The sequence below is a fragment of the Onychostoma macrolepis genome, chromosome 12 (assembly GCF_012432095.1).
Source record: "Onychostoma macrolepis isolate SWU-2019 chromosome 12, ASM1243209v1, whole genome shotgun sequence".
Classification (NCBI taxonomy): domain Eukaryota; kingdom Metazoa; phylum Chordata; class Actinopteri; order Cypriniformes; family Cyprinidae; genus Onychostoma; species Onychostoma macrolepis.
The window spans coordinates 28,702,848-28,727,478 of NC_081166.1; the positions used below are offsets into that span (position 1 = coordinate 28,702,848).

Here is a 24,631-nt window from a genome sequence, read left to right on the forward strand (position 1 = left end):
ATTACAAAAGCAAATGTGAGATAAAAACACATTCGTTGAATCAACCATGTCATTTTATCTCGTGCTTTAATGGACTCGTACCCGAGCGCTGCGCTTCACAAGTGCAATGTTGTACCGGTGCGTTACCGAGCAAGTTTACTGGGTCAGAAATGACAAACATATGAAGTGGGTTATGAGATACAAATATCAAAATGTATTAGTTTACAAATCATGCACTACAATAAAAGTTTTTTGAGCTCATAACATAGCATTGTGCAAGGAACTACGCAAAAATAATTGTTTATAAATCAATAATCTGCCACTTTAATCATAATTTGTGTGAAAAGGAATAAAAGTTTGTGGTGTTTGACTGCCACACGTGTTCATTTCAGCTGGAAACTGCAGAGACTTGTATGTATATATTTTTATACGTTTTTCCAATGAGCCTGAATGCTCACATGCTCTCTGAATGTCTTTCTCTATTGACAAAGAATATCAGAAGATACACGAGTGAAAATGTGAATGTGTAGACAAACAAACAAAACCAGAAACGTCAACAGAGTATGGCGGCAAATTGTGAGGCCAGTTTTCAAACTCTGAGGCCGCTGCCCTCCAGCTCATCAGATAATGAGATGTTTTATTAATGTGACTTTTCAAACAGCACTACACCTGGTGACTGGACTCTATAAAAAGAACCAAAGCTCTCATTAAAATCAATAGGTTATGGAAGTACAACTAATCCACAGGGAGCAGCAGGAACCGATAATAGGTTTTACACTCCTGTTTGGAAAGCACAAACTTCAAAGCTCTCTTTCTTCCCCCTGACATATGCGCACAAGCCAACAAAAACACAAGTGCGCACACACAAAACCCTGGTTGCAAGATGCTCCCATACTCTCTCTGGTTTCCATGGCAGCATGTGCCCACTTTTTCTCAATGTGGCAGTTCAGAGCTGTTTAACCTGAGGAGAGGCTGACAGCAAGTCATGGCCCAGTTTCTCATCTCTCTCAGAAGCAGCAGCGCTGAGACTCTGGGGAATGATATGGAGAGAAATGCAGAGTCACGTCACGCACAAAGGCCAGTCTGTATCAGTCCACAGTGGGAGTCTGATGGAGCCTTTGTGCTTCTGAAACTCCGATGACTCACCAGTGGCCTTGATGGGGTCTTATAATGAGAAATCAAATATTCATTGATCTTTTGAAATAACAGATCTTGATGTACACCTACGGTGACTTTCAGAAGTCAAAAGACTATGCATTAAAAAAAGGCTTGAGCTTTCACAACTTTTTGACATCAGACTGATGAATTTATCAATGAGTTCCGATAAAGTAATATGGATAAAGCAGAAAAGATAATATTATTCATAAACAGATAAGCCGCCAAACGATGGGCTGTTTCTGTCTGGGTGTAGCACCTACTGCTCTGCACTTTCTTGCAAATGAATTGGAATGAGTGGTTAATGTTCATTATAACATAACAAACAATGCTGTTTGCACAATATATGAAGATTATCATATAAAATATATTTTAAAATAAAAATATTTTTGCCAGAACTTTTATTCTGAATCTTCATTCAGTGTGCGTAAACAGCATTGATTGTTTGGTAAAGAGCTGAAATAATAAGTTTGACTGAATGCAACAATACTTTATCAGTCAATTAGACAATTTTTAACAAATCCTCTGATTATTTCAGCTAATTGTGACATCAAACACTCCATGTAAAAGATCACAGAGCTCCACACATGACGTGCAGGGGGAAAAACAAGATACAGTGGCCATGAATTAAGAATTAACTCTCATAACTTATTCATTTCCTCCCTGGTTTTAGATAAATTGATACAAATAAAAATTGTAGAATTATGTATATATATATTATTTTTTTCCCTTCATGTCATGCTGTACTTTTCTATGACTAAGTAGAAAAAAAAAAAAAACGACTTACTGATATAAACAAGATTAATATGAAGGAATGAATTAAAAATATTAATGTGTGGCTATAATGTCTTTTATCTTCTGGATGTCATGCGCACACACACAAAAGAAATTATGTTCTCATATCTTTCAAGATGAAAATAGAAGAGTAAGTAGGTCAAATCATAACAGAAAAAGTACAGTCAAGAATATTTTTTGCACACAAACAAGAATTAAGTGGAAAATATAGAAGCAATACTTGGCATAAGAAAAATAGTGAGATATGGAACTATAAAGAAGTGCATATAAAGTAGAAAATAATGAAATCTTCATTATGGGGGAGAATAAAATGAGGTGGTACAGAAGTAAACAAGGATTTCTGAGGGTGGAAATGCTCATCACACACCATCAGACTCCAGCAGTGTAAGCGCTCTTCTGCTTCTGAGAGCTGAAATATGACCATCATCCTTCAAAAACTCCTGCATCAGGCTCAACACTGAGACAGGCTTCAAGGTCAGTCTATTCTAGGACGTGAGAGATTGACATTGCCATCGTTGCTGACAAAATCAATGTGAATCAGGGGAGAGGAAAGGATTCAGATCAGTCTAATGATCGGTCAAGATGGGTTTTCCCAATGGCAGGTTCAATAACTTCTACATTTGTTCCTCAAAATCTTCCACCCAGTTAGGGAGCACGTGAGTTGAGTCTTGAGTTTTGAGAGGGTTGTGAACAAACACAGCAGGAAGAGGTTGACGGCAAACGATTACTTCATTAACATGAATATGTATGAAGGGGTCTAGTGCATGTATCTCTATGGGAGATGGAAGTTTCCAGAGCAGGAAAAAGAGGATGTTTTGTAATGCTGAGAACTGACCCAGGATCAGCCTTGGCCTGTTTGTCTGGCTCTTGGCCGTGTTAGGGCTCTGTTTAAGCATGCAGGGCACAGCAGGCCCTCAGAATGAGCTTTCTTCCCGCTGGCAATGCCGCTCAGGCTTCTTTAACATATGTTCAGCGCGGATCCATTCAGAGTGGGAAACTCTCTCGATACAAACTAACGGTGTCGTCATTGCTTTTATTCCCCCAAACCCATGTTCACTTTCTGGGACGCAGATAACAGCCAGGTCTGAGTGCTGTTGTCAACAGAATAGCACTGATGATGACACAACATGATGATTTGCTAGTGGGGCTGGGAATTGGCACATATTTTAAAACTCCATTTGATTCAAGAGCTCTTGATTTAATTTGATTTGATTTGATATCCATTCATCTGGATATATATATAGGGCTGGGCGATAAAACGATAACCAATTATCTTGCTATGATTTTCCTCAAAACAATAGGTTTGGCTTAAAGTTCAAACGGCAGCGCAGCGCGAGCTCATTAGAGCAGATGCGTTTATTCACTGATAAGACTCTAAACAGCGCTGTTAGATCCAATGTGAAGCGCTTTAATTCAGCGAAGAACACAAATGACTCTGATTTAAGCTAGTTTAAATTCAGATGAAACAGCTGACAAACAGGAGAAACACTGTGCACAACACAGTCAGAAGGCTTTTCAATCTACAAATCATCATCATTTACCATGGATTAACAGTAGTAACACTAACTACACCATGTTATTGTGTCAGAAATGTGGGATATTCATATGGAATTTTATTATATTATTAATGTAGACATGTATTAAAGGAGTAATGGAATATAATTACAGTAGTTTTTGTGATTTAGTAGCGTTCGTGCATTTATACTAAATGTAGATTTAGATACAAATACCTAGAAACTATATGGTTACATTTTTACCATGGTATTGAGGTGCGCTGGTATGTGTGGTTTTAACTGTGGTTGTCATGATCTAAATGTATGCTCCTATGGAAGACCAATGGTTAAAAAAAAAACAACTCAGTCATAATTAAATTTCATCATATAAAAATGAGGATGTTAAAATGTTTACCGATGTGACTTTTTTTTATAATAAGCATAAATTTACATTTTCTGCATCCTATCTCAAGCTACTGTCAAACATGCATTTCCAAGAGACAAAAAAAATAATAATATTATTATTATAGCAGCCTGCCCTGCAAACTGTTCTGAAGACAGTCATCAAAGTCTGGCAACACAAACCTGTTTCGTGATTTGAAACAATATCACTCAATCTCACTATGAAAGTTTAGACTTTCATATCAAAGCACAAAGTTTATGGTGAATTTTGGATGGCATGTGTACTGTAAATAATATTTTGTTTGGCAGTTCATTAATGCGTCAACAGAAAACAGCATAGACTAAAAGATTGATCTTGGGATTTAAAAATCAATATTGGTTAATCGAGAAATCAAGTGTCACATTTTTTTTTTACCATATGCTCCCAAAATAGGGATGTAATATAGGTAAATAATCTGCAAACCGGTGTGTTTCTCACCTTAAGGCTGGTGTTGGAGCGCGGGTGGCTGAGATTGTTATATCTCCATGTGTCCGTTCCTGGAGTCTCCACAGCCTCCCTGTGCAGATCGGGGGTCATCACATCACTACCCGGCAATGAAAAAATACCCAGAGAGACCGGACGCTCCTTCCTGAATACACACAAAACATATGAATGGACACTTAAGCAAGAAACCTTATGGATTACATAATGTCTGGATATTCAGATATCAACAGAGCATTTTTCTCAGCAGTTCATGTCAAGTATTTGGTAGAAATGACACTATACCAAACTACTGCTACCAAAACATTGGCTTAAACTCCATTTTTTTCTTCTGAAGGAAATGTGAGTGGTGCTTTCTGACTAAAGACTCTCTACCACTATGATTGGACTGACAATTTTCCCAGTATTTCATAAGGAGTTTAAAGGTGTTTGGCGAGGTAAGTGTGTTATGACATTTTGATCCTTCCACATCTCAATGCAAGTCTATGATATGTTTTTGTCTATTTTGGGTGTAAGAAATATGAGCAACAGCAATAATGAATTATGAACTAAATAGTAAACATTATAGATTACAACATGTCCTGTCCTCAGATTTATGCAGATATGAATTGAGCATGTTTCTCAACAATTTCATATCAAGTTTAGGGTGGAAATGAAACCATATGAGTGCATGAAGTATGTGCCTTAGCAAACAGCACAAACATCAGAGCTCCTCTAGGACAGCAGAGGAGCGTTTGATTGATGGGACTTTTCTTTTGTCTTCTCTGATTGTCTATCTTCCTGTTGAGGGTTGCCATAGAGCTGCATTCAGAGGCTGAACCTGCTGACTGCACATTCAGAGCGGATCTGCTCACATGAGCAGGATTCACTCTATTCAGCTGGAACAGTACAGTAAGGAAAAAGTAAAGCACAGGTTGGAAACAAGAACCAAATTTGAGGAAGTGTGAATTCAACTAAAATCTGCGATAACGCAACTAATCAGATGTGCTGTATCTCTACCGAGGAACAAGTGTCCCAAAATTCGAATGCACCTCAGTGATGTGTGTTAAGTGAAAGAAAAAAAAGAAAGAAAGAGTAAATGAATGCAGTTAGGCTTGCATGGCATATCAGAGCTTTGTACATCAGACAGAGCTCCATGAATGTACATCAATACCCATGCTGAAGGCAAAACCTTGCGTAATCACACACGTCAGAGGACACGTAGCATCAGTCACACACTTCACTCTATAAATGTTGAGTTGTAGAACTTCAGGTCCGAAGTTCAATTCATGAAGAGCTATTACAGCACAGTTTCTGTTTCAGATTATTTATAAAAGCAGAACCAGAAGTAATCCAAAAGCAACCAATACGATGTTTGCATTGGAACAGCAAGCCAAGTCCAGTCATCTGCAACTAAATTATACAAAAGCTAGATGAAAATATTTATCTTTGATGTCTTCAGAAGCAAGAACAGTTTCCCTTTAATCAAAACACAGAAAGCAAGTATTTGATTTCTTGCGATGAACCAAAGCAAGCTGCTCTCTGGAGTCAGGAGGTTTAGAGGTAATTAGAATTAGAGGTAGTTAACAGCGAGATACAAGCTTTCTGAACTATCAAAATCACTCAGATTTAATCAATAAACATTTATTGAAGTTATGTTAGCATAATCACAGTCAGTAATGGGTGTTTGTTGAATATTAAAATCACATTTTCATCCATTTTTTTATTACCCAAATTATATTTATCAGACTTGAGCTTTACTCATTAAGACAAAACTATTGTCAGCTTTACAGAATTACCCACTAATAGAACAATAAATATTAGCATAATAAAATAAAGCCTATTGGAAACTAATTTAAACTTTTGAGACACTGTCATGACAATTAAGCACATTTTGACCTCCAAGTCATCTTAATGATGCTAAAATACACCATAGCCTATAGTTCAAAAGTTTGAGGTTGGTAAGATTTTTGATAAAAAGTCTCTTCTGCTTACCGAGGCTGCATTTATTTGACCAAAAACACAGTAAAACAGTCATGCTGTGAAATATTATTACAATTTAAAATAGCTGTTTTCTGTGAATGTGTTATTTATTGCTGTGATCAGCTGAATTTTCAGCATCATTACTCCAGTCTTCAGTGTCACATGATCCTTCAGAAATCATTCTAATATGCTGATTTGCTGCTCAAGAAACATTTCTGATTATTATCAATGTTGAAAACAGTTGTGCTGCACAATATTTTTGTGAAATATTGATACATGATACATTTTATTTTTCAGGATTCTTTGATGAAGAGAATTTTCAAAAGAACAGCATTTGTTTGAAATAGAAATCTTTTGTAACATTATAAATGTCTTTACGGTCACTTTTGAATTGAATGTGTCCTTGATGAATACATTATATATGTATCTGACAGTAGTGTTAGTGTAGGCCTTATTATCTTTACTCAATTTTTTTTTATTATTTTAAATTTAAATATTAAAGCTCACAGTGTGTACATGTCTTACAATTCCAATCACCCGAACACTACACTACAAACATGAAACCTGTTTAACATCTCCAAACAATCAACAGAAAGCTCTTCAAAGCAGCAAACAATGTCAGGTGTTCAATTGCAGCTGTACTGAATGCAACTCTAGTGCACCAAGGAAGTACGGAAGTACAGAACAAAGTGAAGTCACACAGAATAAACAGTCTGCCTGATAGAATGAGATGCATTTCTCTGACAGAACAGCAGCACAGAGACAGAAACCTGCACTGTGTTGAGAGACGTGAACTCTGTGCTCTGCCGGATCTCGCCACATCAATGCTCAATCCACTCGTTTACTACATTCTCTTGACTAGTCTCAAACACATGATGAACAAGTAATGCAGTAACATACAAACACAGACTGACAGAAATGCAGGGAAAATAAAAGCTAAACATAGAGAGGATATGACATAGCAGGTGAAAAAGAAAACTAGGCTATCATCCACACAAACAAACACGCTTTTTGCTGCGTACCTGCTGATGCGGGGCAGGGAGTGTGTGATGGCGGGCAGGCCGTTAGAAACAGAATAATGCACCAGCAGCAGAACGGAGAGAGAGACCAGCACGGCAGAGTTGATGACCACCGCTCCCCCCACGAAGCCAAAGACAAACAGCAGCATGCATCCCGGACTCATGACTGCTGCCGCGCACTATGGGCCTCCCGCCGCCCCCCGAAACGCAAAAACAATCCCATCAACACCGGCACAGCAGTGCGAGGATCAGAGTGTGTGTGTGAGCGCAGCTCTGCAGCCTCTCACTGCTGTGACATCATCCAGTCCGGCGAGCCCCGAACGCACAAACACACACACACACACACACACACGAGCGGCTTTGCAGCAGCTGTCTTTTCTTGTGTGCTGCTCACGCACTCGGTTGCCTAATGAACAGCTCTTATGCACTAATTCTGTATGCGTTTTCCGGTTTCCATCTCACAGCTGATTGGCTGCGGGAATAGATGCGTATATGCAGATCACAAAGAACAACAAACACTCCAGCTCGTCTCCAGAGAGCACAAAAGCCCAATCCACCTGCTAACAAGCATCAGGTGAATCAGTCCTCGACTTTGAAGTGTAATGTATTGTTTTTAATGCAATGAAAAATATAAAGCGCGACTTGTTTTCTGGCATTACGCATATTAAATACAGCAAGGTTTTTCTGTCTTTATCACTGGAGTATAAAACTATGGAAGCCCGTTTCTGCCACTGAATAAAAAAATAAAATTTAAAAAAGTATTTAATAAAATAAAGAATTAAATTTTCATCTCGCAATTGACTTGTTTCTCAGAATTGTGAGATATAAACTTCTGATTGCGAGAAATAAAGTCTGAATTGAAAGATAAACAATCACGAGTTACAGAATCAGAATTGCAAGAAACTTGTGACTGCGAGAAATAAATTCTGAATTGCGAGATATAAACTCGAACTTATATCTCACAATTGCAACTTTATGAGTAAAACAAAACCATGTAATTGCGCCTTTTTATCTCACAATTCTGACCTCTTTTTTCAGAATTACCTAGTTTTGTTTTTTATTCAGTGGCCTAAAAACAGGCTTCCATATAAAACACATTGTTCTTTAAAGTCAGTGCTGAGATAAAAATAATTCTTTGTACAATAAAACTAGTATCAGTGTTAAAATAAGCTTGAATTGTGAAAGGACTGACTTTTTACACTACATATTGGCTGTTTTTCTGAATACTTTGATTCGACACGATCACATTTTTAAAATAATCCCATAATCCTCTCAGCAGATGGACTCTCCGAACGAACCCATCTATAAACCAACAGTCATGTTCTTCACAAGCAACACATGATTCTCACAACATTTGTAACATGGTTCAGCCTAGGACAGGTTATCAAACTACGGTCCGGTCTGGGGGTCCACTGAAAAATTTGTGTTAAAAAAAAAAAAAAAAAAAGCTAATATTTATTGACTTTGACAATTATTACAGTTTCATTCAGCTTTCTAATGTCTGAATATCATGAGATTTACTGTGATTATTCTATGCCATAGTTTACAAAAAAAAAAGATTTAAAGACTTTTATAATGCATTATAAAGGGTTATTAAAGGGTATAATGCATTATAATTATTCATAATGTGTGTTGTAATCCATTAGATCTTGTAAATAAATTTAAAATGTGTAGTGTAACAACGAACTGATAAGTGTTTTAATGTATTAACTGTGGTTAAAATTATTCATGAGATTGTATAATGCATTATAAGGTGCATTACAAGCCATAATTAATGCAATAAAACTACTTTTATAATGCATTATACATGAAGGCTTTAAATAGAGTTACCAAAACAACAAAAAACAGTTTGTACTTGCATGTTTTTATGTAGTTACACATTTATACAAATAAATGTGAATGGAATTAAAATGGTTTCTCTTCGTTTGGGTCACTATGTTTTTTTAACTTAATATTTTAATTGATCAAGGATGCATTCAATTGGTCAAAAGTGATTTCTATTTCAAATAAATGCTGCTCTTTTAAACTTTCTATTCATCAAAGAATCCTGAAAAATAAAATGCATCTCAGTTTAAACAAAAATATGAAGCAGCACAAGTATTTTCAACTTTGATAATCAGAAAAGTTTCTTGAGCAGCAAATCAGCATATTAGAATGATTTCTGAAGGATCATGTGACACTGAAGACTGGAGTAATGATGCTAAAAGTTAAGCTTTGATCAGAGCAATAAATTACATTTTACTATATATTGACAAAGAAAATATTTATTTTAAATTGAAATAATATTTCACAATTTTTACTGTTTTTTTTTTTTTTATTAAATAAATGCAGCCTTGATGAGCAGAAGAGACTCCTTTAAAAACATTTTAAAAAAATCTTATTACAATGTTTGTATCTATAAGCACGAACAGATCGGAGCCGGCCATCACTGAAACCCCTGTAGAAACCATGTCACTTTATGCCTGAGAAGCCTCTGTGAAATACGCATTTTCATGCCGTCAGTCTATAACAGAATCACCATGCCATCCATCCCACTGCTTCGGTCTTCATTAACATCTGCCAGACGATTCTCTCTATCACTCAATCCCTCCATATCACACTCAGCCGAGACACACACAAACCGCTGACCTACATTAGGAGAGGCTCACAGATTTTGCGTGCATGCATGTGGGAGATTTCACTAGGGTTTTTCCAAGTACAAAATCACAGCTGCATTATATGGAACTGGCATAAACAGTACAGCAAAAACTATTAATTATAGCTATACACACAGAAACTGGTTTTAGAAACTGTAGGTGGAAGAAATATAGTATTTCTGAATGAGATCAGAAACCTCCTCACCTAATTCTGCTCTGACTCGCGGTGTCTGTGGTCTCTCCCGCCATCTGGTGGTATTTGGTACGTTCCAAGTGCTCCATGTAACTGTGGATCATCTGTGAATCCAAATACACAGTATTCTTTGATGACAACAGCAAAAGACTACATGCAAAAGCATCTTTTATTTTTTTTAATTTGATTTCCAGACCCTTTCTGCTCCTCTCAAGTGGAACGAGCTAACAACCTACACCTAAACAGCTGAACCATCACAACTTCAAAAGGCCCTGTTTACACCTGCTATTAAGATGCGTTTTGGTCAATCGGATCACAAGTAGACGAGGAAGACATTCCCGTTCACACCTGGTGTTTTAATCGGTCTCTTCTGTCCACTTCAGTCATGATTTCGTTTGAGGGGAGGGTCTATGGGCCTGTCTACGTAAGCTTTTTCTGATCTTTCGATCTAATATTGTAAAATAAGATCACGTAATTTACTTATGAGCTGAACACAGTTTTTACTTTTTATCGCCAAACTATTTTTAAATGTTTACTGCATGAATAAAATAATAAAAATAATTCTAATAAAAAAAATAAATAAATAAAAAAATAAAATAAAAAACACAACATTAGTCACCTATCAGCAAATCCTTTAATCACACTGGAAAAAACTAAAATATTCTGTAATTTTTGGTCATAAGGATAGGACTAAGACAACATTTGAATCTGTAAAGGGTTTACTCTTAATTATGTATGCTCACAATGAGAACAAAACTATGCCTTTGTAAAAAGAAAAAAAAAAAAAAAAAAAAAAACAGGATACGTTTTCAGCAGTCCTTAAATTAAGGTGTTTCTTTAAATTTGTGGTGTGGCCATAAAAATGTAATAAACTTAAGACTTTTAATAAAACTTTTGTTTTGTTAATTAATTAACTGAAACATATTCCATGTATGTCTCTTTATTTTATTCCTATCATAGATGTCATTTTATTCTGTTTTTCTCTTTTTTCTCCTGTAGGTTATGCACATGCAAACCTAAGCCACTGAAAAGAAAAAAATTATATTTTTAATGGGCCACATTCACTTATCCATTCTAGTTTAAATCTAATTTAACACTAATTTTATCGGTTAATGGACAGGTAATAAACACTAATATATAAGAATTAGCTTGCTGTTCGAAGGCATTCGAGCACATGAGCATCCACACTACAAGTTGTTTTTTCGACTGCATCTGGAAGTGGTCAAAAGTGGACAAGCTCATAAAGTTTTAGACCCCGTTCACACCTGTATTTAAAGTTGTCCACTTGTGATCAGATCGATGAAAACGCATCTCAATAGCATGTGTAAACAGGGCCAAGAAGCAGAAGACACACCTTTCAGTATTTAAACGGTCCACAACCTTTGCACTTGAATAAATAAAAATAAATAAATCCTATTTCTCTTCTCTGCATTTCTCCTCTGCTCGTCTCCTAACCTAGCTTTCTTATACACATGGCATTGCATACTACAAATGTTGTTGGCTTTGTAACAAATTGCTTATGCAATTATTGAAATGCATAAGCAAATGTGACCCTGGAGCACAAAAGCAGTCATAAAGCAGCACAGGTATATTTGTAGCAAAAGCCAAAAATACATCGTATGGGTCAGAATTATCGATTTTTCTTTTATGCCAAAAATCATTAGGATATTAAGTAAATATCATGTTCCATGAAGATATTTTGTAAATTTCCTATCATGAATATATTAAAACTTAATTTTTGATTATTAATATGCATTGCTAAGAACTTCATTTGGACAACTTTAAAGGTGATTTTCTCAATATTTAGATTTTTTTGCACCCTCAGATTCCAGATTTTCAAATAGTTGCATCTCAGCCAAATATTGTCCGATCCTAACAAACCATACATCAATGGAAAGCTTATTTATTCGGCTTTCATATGATGTATAAATCTTATGACTGGTTTTGTGGTCCAGGGTCACAAATGCTAAGGAATTCTTACCTCTGTGTGTCTCTGATGGAGGGCATTGTACTCTTTCTTCAACTCGGCTTCACGCTCCTCTAATCTTCCAACTAAAAACAGAGGAGTGACATTGCAGTATTTTTATTTAATTAAATATAAACACAGGTCTACTGTGATTCAGCTTCAGAGAGAAAGGCTTTCCTGTAAGGATCTGAACAGCCTCCTGGGAAAGTGGTCACATGCTGTAGTAACAACACACAGCCAGAAGAGGTCAGTAGAGCAACAGAAATAAAACTGATCCAGAAAACGTGTGGCTTCCATACACTAAAATTTATCTTCTAAATCTTTTATTATAGGGTGTTGCAACTATGAGCATCATGTCATCTCAGGAGGTCAGATAAGGAACGTGTCTCATAGCTGGACATGTGGTGTGAAACTGTGAGAAAAACCCCATGTGACCTGATGACTGTGAATTAAAGGAAGGAGGATGACAGAGGGACAGCAGAAGTTCCTCCTCAATCAGAGCCGAACCCTATCACTCCTTAAATAAGAATAAGCCTTCATTATATCATGTTTGCTTTTACTGATAATAAATGTATGTAAATACCGAGGTGAAGTGTTATCAAATACTAGATGAATTACTGCCGATATCAAATAAATAAAGCCACTTTGTGAACGATGATGATTAATGACTATCAAGCTTCTTAAAGAGGTGTTTACACTAGTTTCAGGATCTTCATCTCGGATGTAAACTTTATAAGGCAAGTTAGTGTTAACAAGATTAGTTTCCATGAAAGAGTTTGTATGTGTATCAGTCATCACTCAGCATTTTTCTAGTATTCAAATGTTTTAGAAAAAAAATGTTTATTCCAATTTGTTACATACACATTACCGCTCAAAAGCATTGGTTCAGTAAGATTTATGTTTTTGAAAGTCTCTTCTGCTCACCAAGGCTGCATTTATTTAATCAAAAACACAGTATAATCAGTAATACTGTAAAATATTACTACAAATTAAAGTAGCTGTTTTCTATGTGAAAATACTTTCAAGTGTAATTTATTCCGGTGGTGCAAAGTTAAATTTTACATGCAGTCTGTCTTCAGTGTCACATGATCCTTCAGAAATCATTCTAATATGCTGATTTTTATTTATTTTATTTTATTTATTATTATCAATGTTGAAAACAGCTGTGCTGCTGAATATTTTTGTGGAAACTGATGCATTTTATTTTTCAGGATTCTTTGATGAATAGAAAGTAAAAAAAAACAAAAAAAAAACACAGCATTTATTTGAGAAAGAAATCTTTTGTAACATTTTAAATGTCTTTTCTGACACTTTTGATCAATTTAATGCATCCTTGATGAACAAAAGTACTTATTTTCTATAAAAAAATAAATAAATAAAAACTTACTGAAACTTTTGAACTGTATTGTAGCTGCATGCAAACAAAAATTATTAAATATAATTCTTGCTAACTTCCTGCCTTGACTAATGCATCTACTTTTTTTTTTTGCCTTAAAAAATTTCAATCTACATGGCAACAAATGCGGATGTCATAATTATAGTTCATGTGACTGGGGGGGAAATTCAAAATTCAAAACTACCATTTAGAAAATATAAAGGCTTCATAAGGTTGATTTGCTGTACATCTAGACATAAAAAAAAAAAAAGTAAGCTACTGTATGAGAATATGGGAACACATCGAGTGAATGAAAGTGTGTCCATGACAGCCGTTCTTCATCACACACTTCTCCAATACATCAAACTGTAAAATCCTCAGACACTCTGACAACTGAACAAGTGTATGGTTACAGTAGGGAAATAGAAAAGTGTTTGCGTCAACCACAAAATGGGAAGTTCTTTCACAAACACAATGGATTGAATAACTTCATGTCATAAATACAGGGAACACATTTTTAATCCTCATTCAGGAGGACGCCGAAAGAACTGATGGCATTCACTAGATGCGTTTACGTAATGTGCCGCCCACCTGGAGCTGAGCCTGGCAGTAAACACGGTCATCCACCCATCATGTGGGCGAGTTCAGCTGCCCTTAAGCTGTAATCCAGCTCAGCCCATTCACAGCCCAACGCTGCGTGTGATTCTCAGACTGAGTGTGATCAGGTATTCCAGAGAACGAAAGCTTTGTCTCGCTTTAGATAAGAGTTCACCTGCTGCACACCGTATCCAAAAATAGGGAGCATTTTCCAGCTGATTCTTGGAGACTTATCTAGAGAACAGCACTCTGCAAGACAGCTTAAATAAAATTACACCTCAATATTTTTTACTGTCTTGGAGGATATTATATATATATATATATAAAAAAAGTGTAAAAATGTAGATGCATCAGTTTTGTTGTTCAGCACTCACTGACTGAATTCTGACCCTGTAGATGCAGAAGTACATGCGATGTAAGTATAAGAGATTTATTCATCAGAGTGTAGCAGACGGCTTCACTGATTATAACAGGAAGTGCATAAACTCATGCTAGACTGAAGTCTGTGATGTAAATGTTCTTTGCTCTTTTTCTGTAGCTGCTTTTTGAATAAATGAGGAAATGTAAGCCTTAAGATTAGTAACTTACAAAGTTTCTATTGAATTGTTATGTTAAATACAAATTCAGTCGTATTAAAAACATTGGGTTGTTTTTAGCCTTATGCTGGAGCTGGTTCCCTTGAATGAAACCAAGTAAATAAATAATTAAATAATTTAGCACGAAACGATCGTGTATCAGTGATCTCACAGGCTGACGACAGGAGCATATGAAAAGCGAGCATATCACCCAACACTATTTTACACAATGTTTTTCATTACATTATATATTAAATTCATACTTAAATTTAAATTAACCATCTACAATCATTTTCATGGATATACACCAAATAATACAGACTAATAATCTTTTTTTTACTACACATAAATAAAATTGATGGAAGATTTCCACAGAAAGAATTTGCACTCTGAACTTTTAAAGTTGAAAAACCACAATCGTATTTTCTTTTTTATTTACAACTTTTTTTTAAAAATTGTCTCCGTTAATAAAACACCATAAGGACATCTTCAAATAACCTTTTTAATTTTGATGCAAGCAATTATTTGAATGATTTGTGGATATTGAACATCACCTGGCCCTGAAGAGCTGAGGTAACGCAGGTAACTTACTCTGGTCTGCGCCGTTCTTGGTCTTGAGCTCCATCTGTCTGGTTTGAGCCTCCAGCATCTGCACACGGCTTTGTAGATCCTTCTTTTCCTGCTCTTGAGAATCCTCATACTCAATATATCTCTAGAGGAGACAGAGAAGAGATTTTTCACACTGAGATATTGTTCCTTTTTTTCAACATTTTGAAATAAGTCTACTTGTGCTCAACAAGGCTGCATTTACTTGGCAAAATGCAGACAAAATATTCTGAAATATTACAATTTAAAAGAACTGTTTTCTGTGTATATATAGTAAAACGTAATTTATTGCGGTGATCAAATCTGAATTTTCAGCATCATTATTCCAGTCTTCAGCATCACAGGAGCCTTCAGAAGTTATTCTAATATGTAGATTTGCTGCTTAATAAACATTTCTCATTATCATCAACGGTGAAAACAGTTGTGCTGCTTAATATATTTGTGGAAACTGTGACATTTTATTTTTCAGGATTCTTTAATGAAGAGAAAGTTCAAAAGAACAGCATTTATTTGGAATAGAAATGTTTTGTAGCATTATAAATGTCTTTACCGTCACTTTTGAGCAATTTATTGCATCCTTGATGAATAAAAAAAAGGTTTTTTTTTTCTTTTTCTTTTTTTTTTATATGTAATTGAGGAATAAAAATGAGACTTGCTGAACCCCAATATGCATGGTCAAAAAAAAAAAAAATTAAATAAATTCATTTCAGCCACTTATTCAGCGTTTTTGGACATACACACAAGCATAGCTCACATGGGATGAGACTATCATGCACAAACAGCAGGGTCAGGCCTCTGGAGCACATAAGGGTCAAGTGAAAACAAGGTCAACACAGCAGTCAGTGGAGTCCGAGTGGGATGTGAAACAGAGGTCATAAACAACTCTTTCTGCTGCTAGCAGAGACACAAAGCTGAAATCCCAGCAGTGGCTGGAGTCTAGAGGACCAACAGCTGCTGGAAAGTTTCAGCACATTTGATCAGAGAGCCAGTGACTCAGAGCAGACGTCTGCCCGGCTTACTCATTCCTATTTCACTTTTTCATATGCCAAAGATGAACACGCCAGTGATGGGCGAGGTCTGTGTGTACGAGGGCAGCTGAAAGGATTTCCCCTCCTTCCAGACTCCAAAACACACAGCATGTCCTCACCTCTATTGTTAGATGTAACCCAAACCCTGCAGCAACACGGTGCAATGGACCACAACACTAATAACTGTGCTAACTGCCATTGTTTGTATTTGCCTTGTGCGTTGATGGGGTGCAAGTCCACGGGCAGAACATTAAAAGGTGCACTAAATGGTTTTCTATAAAAAAAATAAATTATATATTTGAGAATTAATGTCCTCCACATGAAATTCTAAATAAATTAATCATGGATGCCAAATATGCATGCAAATATGGTATATTTATAATAGCATAAGTAATGGAAAATATGAATAAATAATAAAAGATTACAAATGACTGCATTTTGTCTAGAACACAAGTGACTGAAAAGACTTCATTATGCATCAAGTAGGCATATACTGTACACACACACACACAAATATATACAGTGTGTGCAGAATTATTAGGCAAGTTGATATTCTGGTCATATTTTTTTTCCAAGAACATTTTACCAATTCCAAACCACATCAATCTTAATAACTACTATTGATTTTGTATTTAATAATTTATAAGTGATATATAATTCTCCATGAAGGCTGATAGTCAGAAACGTCTTATTTCAGGTGTGCAGAATTGTGAGGCTGGTTTTCCTTTACAGATAAAATTAGCCAAAAAAAGAGATTGAACTCAATAATAAAAGTTACAAAAAATTATCAAATGCCCATGAGAAGGATGCAATGCTAATGCAATAATAGAATTAGCAAAGTTAAGGCATGACCATTGGGCAGCGAAATGCTCATTGGGTCAGCAAGGTCAGAAAAAACAGGTGGAGAGGAAAAGACACGTTAACTGCAAAAGAATTAAGGTGAAGAATTAGGTGAGAAACCATCAGGAACCATTTAGTCTCCAGCACCATCATTTTCCAGAACTGCAACCTTCCTGGAGTCTCCAGAATTACAAGGTGTCAGGTTCTCAGAGACTTTGCTTGGGTAAAAAATTCTTTAAAATGGCCCTCACTTAAGAATAACATGCTGAAGTGTTGTGAAATACACGAAGACTGATTTTTTTTATAGGTGACTCTTGAAGGACCAGCATCACATCGTCTTGTGCCACAGTTTGAAGAATTTAAGTGAGGGCCATTTTAAAGAATTTTTTACCCAAGCAAGGTCTCTGAGAACCTGACACATTGTGTGTGTGTGTGTGTGTGTGTGTGTGTTAACATTACTACAACAGAATATAGTACTTTATTTTCATTTTTAAAACAAGTTACTCTTTTTCTTTCTATTTTGCCTGCGGAGGATCACTTGAGTTAAGAATACTAGAGGGTTAAACTCAAAAGCAGTTTGTAGCTTTCCTGTAGCTCAAATAGTAGAGCATGGCGCTAGCAACGCCAAGATCATGGGTTCGATTCCCAGGGAAAGCAAGAGCTGATAAAATGTAAAAACTGTAACTTGAATGCAATGTAAGTCGCTTTGGATAAAAGCGTCTGCTAAATGCATAAATCAAAATCAAATCAAATCAAAAGCAGCAGCAGCAGAACAACATCTTATTATCACCCCTAAAAATGTGAAGCACATACATTTATCAACTCAAAGCTTTTAATTTTGATCATCAAACCTCAGAGTCTGTGCTGCAGCTCACATGAGCGTCTGTCTACCTGATGATATTATCAAGCCGTCGCCTTAAACTGTTGTGTATCTGCTGATAAAAGCCGTTATGTGCCGCAGGCCCCGGGACATCAGAGAGTCCTGACGCATGAGGACCGTCTTATGATCTCAGAGCTACAAGTCAACACGTCTTCACTGCAAAACCTCTGACTGAACTATGAGAACTCCTTAACCTTCTACCACCACATCACAATTTATGTGATGACAAATATAGCTCATATTTTACTGCAACACATTTACAACTACAGCAAGGCTTGCAAGACTTGCCTTAAAGTTCATCCAAAAATGAAAATTAGCCTGTGTTTTACTCACCCTCGAGGCTTCCTAGGAGTATATGACTTTCAGACGAATCCAATTGGAGCTATATTAAAAATTGTCCTGGCTCTTCCAAGCTAAGGTTATCATTGCAGTGGGTGGGTGTTTCTGTTCAACAGTCCAGAAGACATTAAATAAAGCGCACGCATCCATAATAAAAACATGCCTCACATGCAATCCATGCGTTTTTGTAAGAAAAATATCCCTATTATTTCAAATGTAATAAAGACTTCTCTCACTTCTGGTATCTGTCGTACGCGGAAGCCGTTGACTCACGCACCTGGGAGATATGCTAGTCTCGCGAGTTTGTTTACAGGAGCAAAGGAAGAAAAGTTTCCTAACTTTAGCAAAGGAAAACCAGTCTCCTCTCGGCTTATATCGAAATCCTCTGACATTTTTCCTTTACAAATCCTAGGTTTGTACTTCGAATTCATGACCGGCATTTTGTTTTGTTCTCTCTCTGCGTTCATCACTAATGACGCTACGCCAACGTCCTACGTCATCCGCTGGAACGGCTTCCGCTTATGACCGTTAGATGAAGTGAGAGAGAAGTGTTTATTATGTTTGAAATATGGATATTTTTCTTTAATAAAAAAAAAAAAAAAAAAAAAAAAAAAAGCATGGATTCGCTACAGGAGGCCTTTATTTCACCCCCCGGAGCCGTGTGAGGCACGTTTTATTATGGATGTGCGTGCTTTATTTGACGTCTTTTGGACTGTTGAACAGAAACACCCACCCGCTGCAATGGAGTTAGAAGTGCCAGGACAATTTTTAATAGAACTCTGATTGGATTCGTCTGAAAGAAGAAAGTCATATACACCTAGGATGCCTCGAGGGTGAGCAAATCACATGCTAATTTTCATTTTTGGGTGAACTAACCCTTTAAATCCCTGAAGTTACTTGCTTGTGCAAAAATGCAGCTATAGATATACATGAATTTTTTTAGTAGCATTTTATTTAAAATAAGTGAATCTATTATTGAAAAGTTTGGTCAGTTTATTTCAGCAAGGATGCGTTAAATTGAACAAAAGTGACATTTATAATGTTACAAAATATTTTTATTTCAAATAAATGCTGAACTTTCTATTCATCTGTGAATCTTGAAAAATAAAATGCATCACTGTTTCCACAAAAATATTCAACATTGATAATAATCAGAAATGTTTCTTGAGCAGCAGATCAACATATTAGAATGATTTCTGAAGATCATGTCACACTGAAGACTGGAGTAATGATGCTGAAAATTCAGCTGATCACATTCACAATATACTCACACAGAAAACAGTTATTTTAAGGTGTAATATTTCATTATTTTATTGTATCTTTACCAGATAAATGCATTCTTTCAAAAACATTACCAACCACAACATCATTATTTAATATATACACTTAAGGCTAGTTACTGGATTTATGCCACCTCTAAAGTCATAAAAATCTCTATGTAAACCTTGTTGCAAGAACAGTTTCTTTATTACGGAAATTCTCTTCAGTCTGCATGTGGGCCATCATTAATCAGGGCAGCGATCTGAGGTCTTATGGGTAACACCACACATCTGCACTGAATATGACTGCTTATGAATTTCCATCTGAAAAACCACCCTGTCATACATGAGCAATAAACCAATATCATCCAAATAGTGATGAAAAGCAAAGGTGATCTGGATTTTAAAAAGCATAATTGTCATATGAATGTCTTTATTATAACAGAGTGGCTTTACAACACTTAAGGGGAAGTCACTCACTGTGGAAAGTAGGGCTACACGATAACATACGATGGTTGGTCAAAAACGGAAGGTCATTGTCATTTAGTTGCAAACGGCAAAACATATTTGTTGCATTACATTTTTATTCAAGCAGAATGTGATCTCAATCCAAACTTACATGTTTGCCGTGTTTTCAGCTCATCAGTGGTCCCCCTCCCCCCTCCCATAAATGTAGAAAGAGCATGTGTGCATGGTTGCCAGGTTGGGAAGATTAATTAATCCACTGGGCAGAAAATATATCGATTTATTAAAAAAAGCTCTGATTGGGGGATTTAAACTCTTGACAAAAAGCTTGCAGAGGCTCGTTATCAATGCACGCAAATGACAAATTAAAATGAAACAACTTCAGAATAAATAGCCAATGGGAAAACACTGCAGGCGATTATGGTTAATCGAGAAAAGCAGAAATCATGATCACGATTCATCATGCAGCCCCAGAGGCAAGGATGCCAAGACGGATTATGCAGCTCAAGAAATAACATGCACAGTTTGTATGGGAAATGTATTAAGACTTGTGACTGTAGTAAACTGGTGCAAAATCTAATATATGGGCATTAGCAGCCAGAGCACAGGGGTCTGGCTTTATAAAGACACATAATGGACTTGTTCTTCTCCTCTACACGACAGGTCTGATGTTTGTAATTTCGAAGGAAGTCCTTACGCACGACCGTCTGACAGAAAGCCACTTTGAAAAGTTTGACAGCATCCGCGTTCATCATATGATCCGGAGGACAGCGCTCATATGACAGCTGAGCAGAGGAAGAGCGTCTGGCTGCATACAGACTTCAGTCTCTCCGCTCCACATAATATCCCCATTGTGCCGCCACAGATAGAGGCTGCTGTGTAGTGCCACTCTATTGATAGAGCTCTCTTTAAGTCAACTGCGCCTTCATTGCACTTCCTCCGGGGCTCAGAGCCATCGCTCATAACGGCCACGAGACACGCTGGGCTAGCGGGGTTTCGCTCCGAGCACGGGATCTCCGAGCTTCGGTTATCTGAGCTGAGCGTTATGCATGGATTCGTTTGCTCTGAACTGGGTTAGGCAGAGTCACATGAGGTCAGGCATGGAAAGGGTGATAAATCTTGCAAACATGCATTAAAAAGGCAGCGAGAAATGCTTAAATCTGGAATAAACTGATTCCTATCAATGCATGTCAATGGTGGTCCTCCTTAATTTTGTGTTAAGAAAATCAAAAAAAAATTAAATAAAAGATTGCATGCGTGTTTTCAAGGGATGAAAAGATCCCTTGAGTATAACATTTGATCCTTCAGGCTTTTATGGCTCATATAGTCTAAAAACAGAATGTTATTCATATATTTTATATAAAATATATGAAAAAAAAAGAAAAAAGAAAACGCAGTTTGTTGGTGCAGATGCTGATATTCATATGGTCAAAAGTGAAGAAATTCTGATCACTTATAATGTAAATGAATGAGATCTTTACAACAGTATAGAAGATACTTACATAAAATGATAAATCCAATGATGATAGAGAGATGAACAAATAAACGTTTCTTCAAAAGATGTGAGATGTTTTATAGGCTTGTAAAGATCATTCCTCTGCTGAGGAACAGTGAAAATAAAGCTTCTGGCAACAAACGCTCCTCAAAAGATCCTGATGATCAGATTTGAGACGCACTGATTTTTCTAAAAAATGATTGATGGAGAATCAAGTAAAGCTGAGCTGCTTCGGTCCAGTAAGCGTTCATCTGGAAATATTACTACAGTTATTCTGATGTTTACTTATAAAAATGAGTAAAGATTTGACAGAGAAAAGACACGTGAAGCACCGGCTGAAGCTGGATGATTGTACTATTACACTAGAAGAGCTTTGACTGGATTAAAAAAAAAAAAAAAGATCAGACAACCGAAGGCATGGAGTAGATTGTGTGCACGTTTATCAGTTTTCATCATGTTAATCATTTAGAAGCTTTACAAATTAATGTATCAAATATTATACAGTAGCTTTATAGGGTTAATACACTTAAGAAAGTGCATAAAAAACGAGGCTCACAGAGTTAAGCATTTTCTATTGAAACATGCAAGACTGTAAGATCGGCACACGCTGAAGTCTAATTGCTGTGAAGTGACTTCAGGAACAGAGAAGAAAAGAGTGAGAGTCTCAGAAATATCCTGACTGAAGAAAGGAACTCAGGAAGCTCCTCTTCCTGTACATTCGAAGCCCTTCCCTGACATTTCCTTCCAGAGTCTACAAATACAAATGCAAACGGCAGACCTTAAGCAAAATACACAAATACACAAACAGACTTGAATGCTTGACCGATGCACTGCAATCGCACTATTTTCCATGCTTCACACGGCTCTTGTGTTACTATGGCAGTAATAAACATCAGTCCTTAAGGAGGTGACGGAGCTGAAGTCAAATGTCTGTGCCATTAAAAAGATGCATTATTATTCAGGTACATATGAACATGTTTATATGCAAGATTCTCTTCAAACTTTCGGGCAGTGAAACCTGACTGTTTATTAGGCCTGCACAAAGATAATCATGATTATTCTGCTCGAAAATTATAAAATCACAATTATTAATCAGATTTATCACACTTTCACATAAACAAATCAAGAGGACATCGATTCATATGCAGGGATGGGCAGTATTTCAAATACATTACAATACATATTTTAAAATACGCATTTGAAATACAAAATACTATTTAAATACCTTTGGAAAAAATCTAATGTATTTTGTATTTAAATATATTTAATCTTAGTATTTCTGTATTTTCAAAATACATAAAATACTTTTTGCCACTCAACCTCTTTATTAGACTGCTGATTTCCTGTATCAGCTAGTTCAAACATGCCACTTTCATTTGTGTGAGCTGCAGCTGTATGACTCCATCTGGAATTGGGTAATGACATTTTCTGGATTCCTGTAAAGAAATAAGGAATACTGCCTTCAAAATTTCCTACTTCCAATTTCAGAAGTCCTGATTACAAGCTTGACGCATTCAAGTGCTTTGCTGTTGGACTGAATAAGAATCGTGGAGGATGCCAGGTTTCCTGGGAAAATCTTATTAAAGCCAAAATCATAGATATTCAAGATATTTGATTTAGAATAAAGTGTAGCATCCCATTCGCTGACAACTACATAAACATTCACAGTGCTATCTTTATAGTTAGCTTGTTGACGATTCTGGATTTTCAGTCAAATACATGCTCTTTTGCTGTGTATAAACCATACAAAATGCTTGAAATGGTTATTGCACTACTATGTGCATGACTTTAACATTAAAACAAGGTGATCTTGCTTTTGTGGGGAAAAAAAGCATACCTGTCCCAGCAGCAACTGTTTTCGCCTCCACCATGTTTAAAGTTTATGGCCTGCACAACTCAGAAACTTGGGTATAAAAATTAAAGTAGAAAGTAGAAAATATGACAACAGCATTCTTGTCCAATTTCCAGCTAGAAAAGTCATATATACAACCCGAATTCTGGAAATGTAGGGACGTTTTTTAAAATTTGAATAAGATTAAAACTAAAAGACTGTCAAATCACATGAGCCAATATTTTATTCACAATAGAACATAGATAACAAATGTTTAAACTGAGAAATTTTACACTTTTATCCACTAAATGAGCTCATTTCAAATTTGATGCCTGCTACAGGTCTCAAAAAAAGTTGGCACGGGGGCAATAAAGGGCTGAAAAAGTAAGAAATTTTGAAAAGATTCAGCTGGGAGAACATCTAGCAACTAATTAAGTTAATTGACATCAGGTCTGTAATATGATTAACTATAAAAGGGATGTCTTAGAGAGGCAGAGTCTCTCAGAAGTAAAGATGGGCAGAGGCTCTCCAATCAGTGAAAGAGTGCGTAAAAAGATTGTGGAATACTTTAAAAACAACATTCCTCAACGTCATATTGCAAAGGCTTTGCAAATCTCATCATCTACAGTGCATAACATCAAAAGATTCAGAGAAACAGGAAAAATCTCTGTGCGTAAGGGACAAGGCCGAAGACCTTTGTTGGATGCCCGTGGTCTTCGGGCCCTCAGACGACACTGCATCACTCATCGGCATGATTCTGTCATTGACATTACTAAATGGGCCCAGGAATACTTCCAGAAACCACTGTCAGTAAACACAATCTGCCGTGCCATCTGATGCCAACTAAAGCTCTATCATGCAAAAAGGAAGCCATATGAACATGGTCCAGAAGCGCCATCGCGTCCTGTAGGCCAAGACTCATTTAAAATGGACCGTTTCAAAGTGTAAAAGTGTTCTATGGTCAGACGAGTCCAAATTTGACATTCTTGTTGGAAATCACAGACACTGTGTCCTCCGGGCTAAAGAGGAGGGAGACCTTCCAGCGTGTTATCAGCGTTCAGTTCCACATACTGCAACTATTACAACAGCATGGCTTCATAGTAGAAGAGTCCGGGTGCTGAATTGGCCAGCCTGCAGACCAGATCTTTCACCTATTGAGAATATTCGGTGCATCATTAAAGGAAAAATACATCAAAGACGACCATGAACTCTTCAGCAGCTGGAAACCTATATCAGGCAAGAATGGGGCCAAATTCCAAC

At 36.5% G+C, this 24,631-nt stretch overlaps 1 protein-coding gene across 1 annotated transcript in view; it reads right to left on the reverse strand.

The window, feature by feature from the left end:
* Positions 1–24,631, reverse strand: part of spag9b (sperm associated antigen 9b) — a 59,802-nt gene that overhangs the window by 27,963 nt on the left and 7,208 nt on the right. Inside the window, 4 exon segments of the mRNA XM_058793220.1 lie at positions 4,303–4,453; positions 10,128–10,219; positions 12,097–12,167; positions 15,220–15,340. Coding sequence (XP_058649203.1) covers positions 4,303–4,453; positions 10,128–10,219; positions 12,097–12,167; positions 15,220–15,340 — 435 coding nt within the window.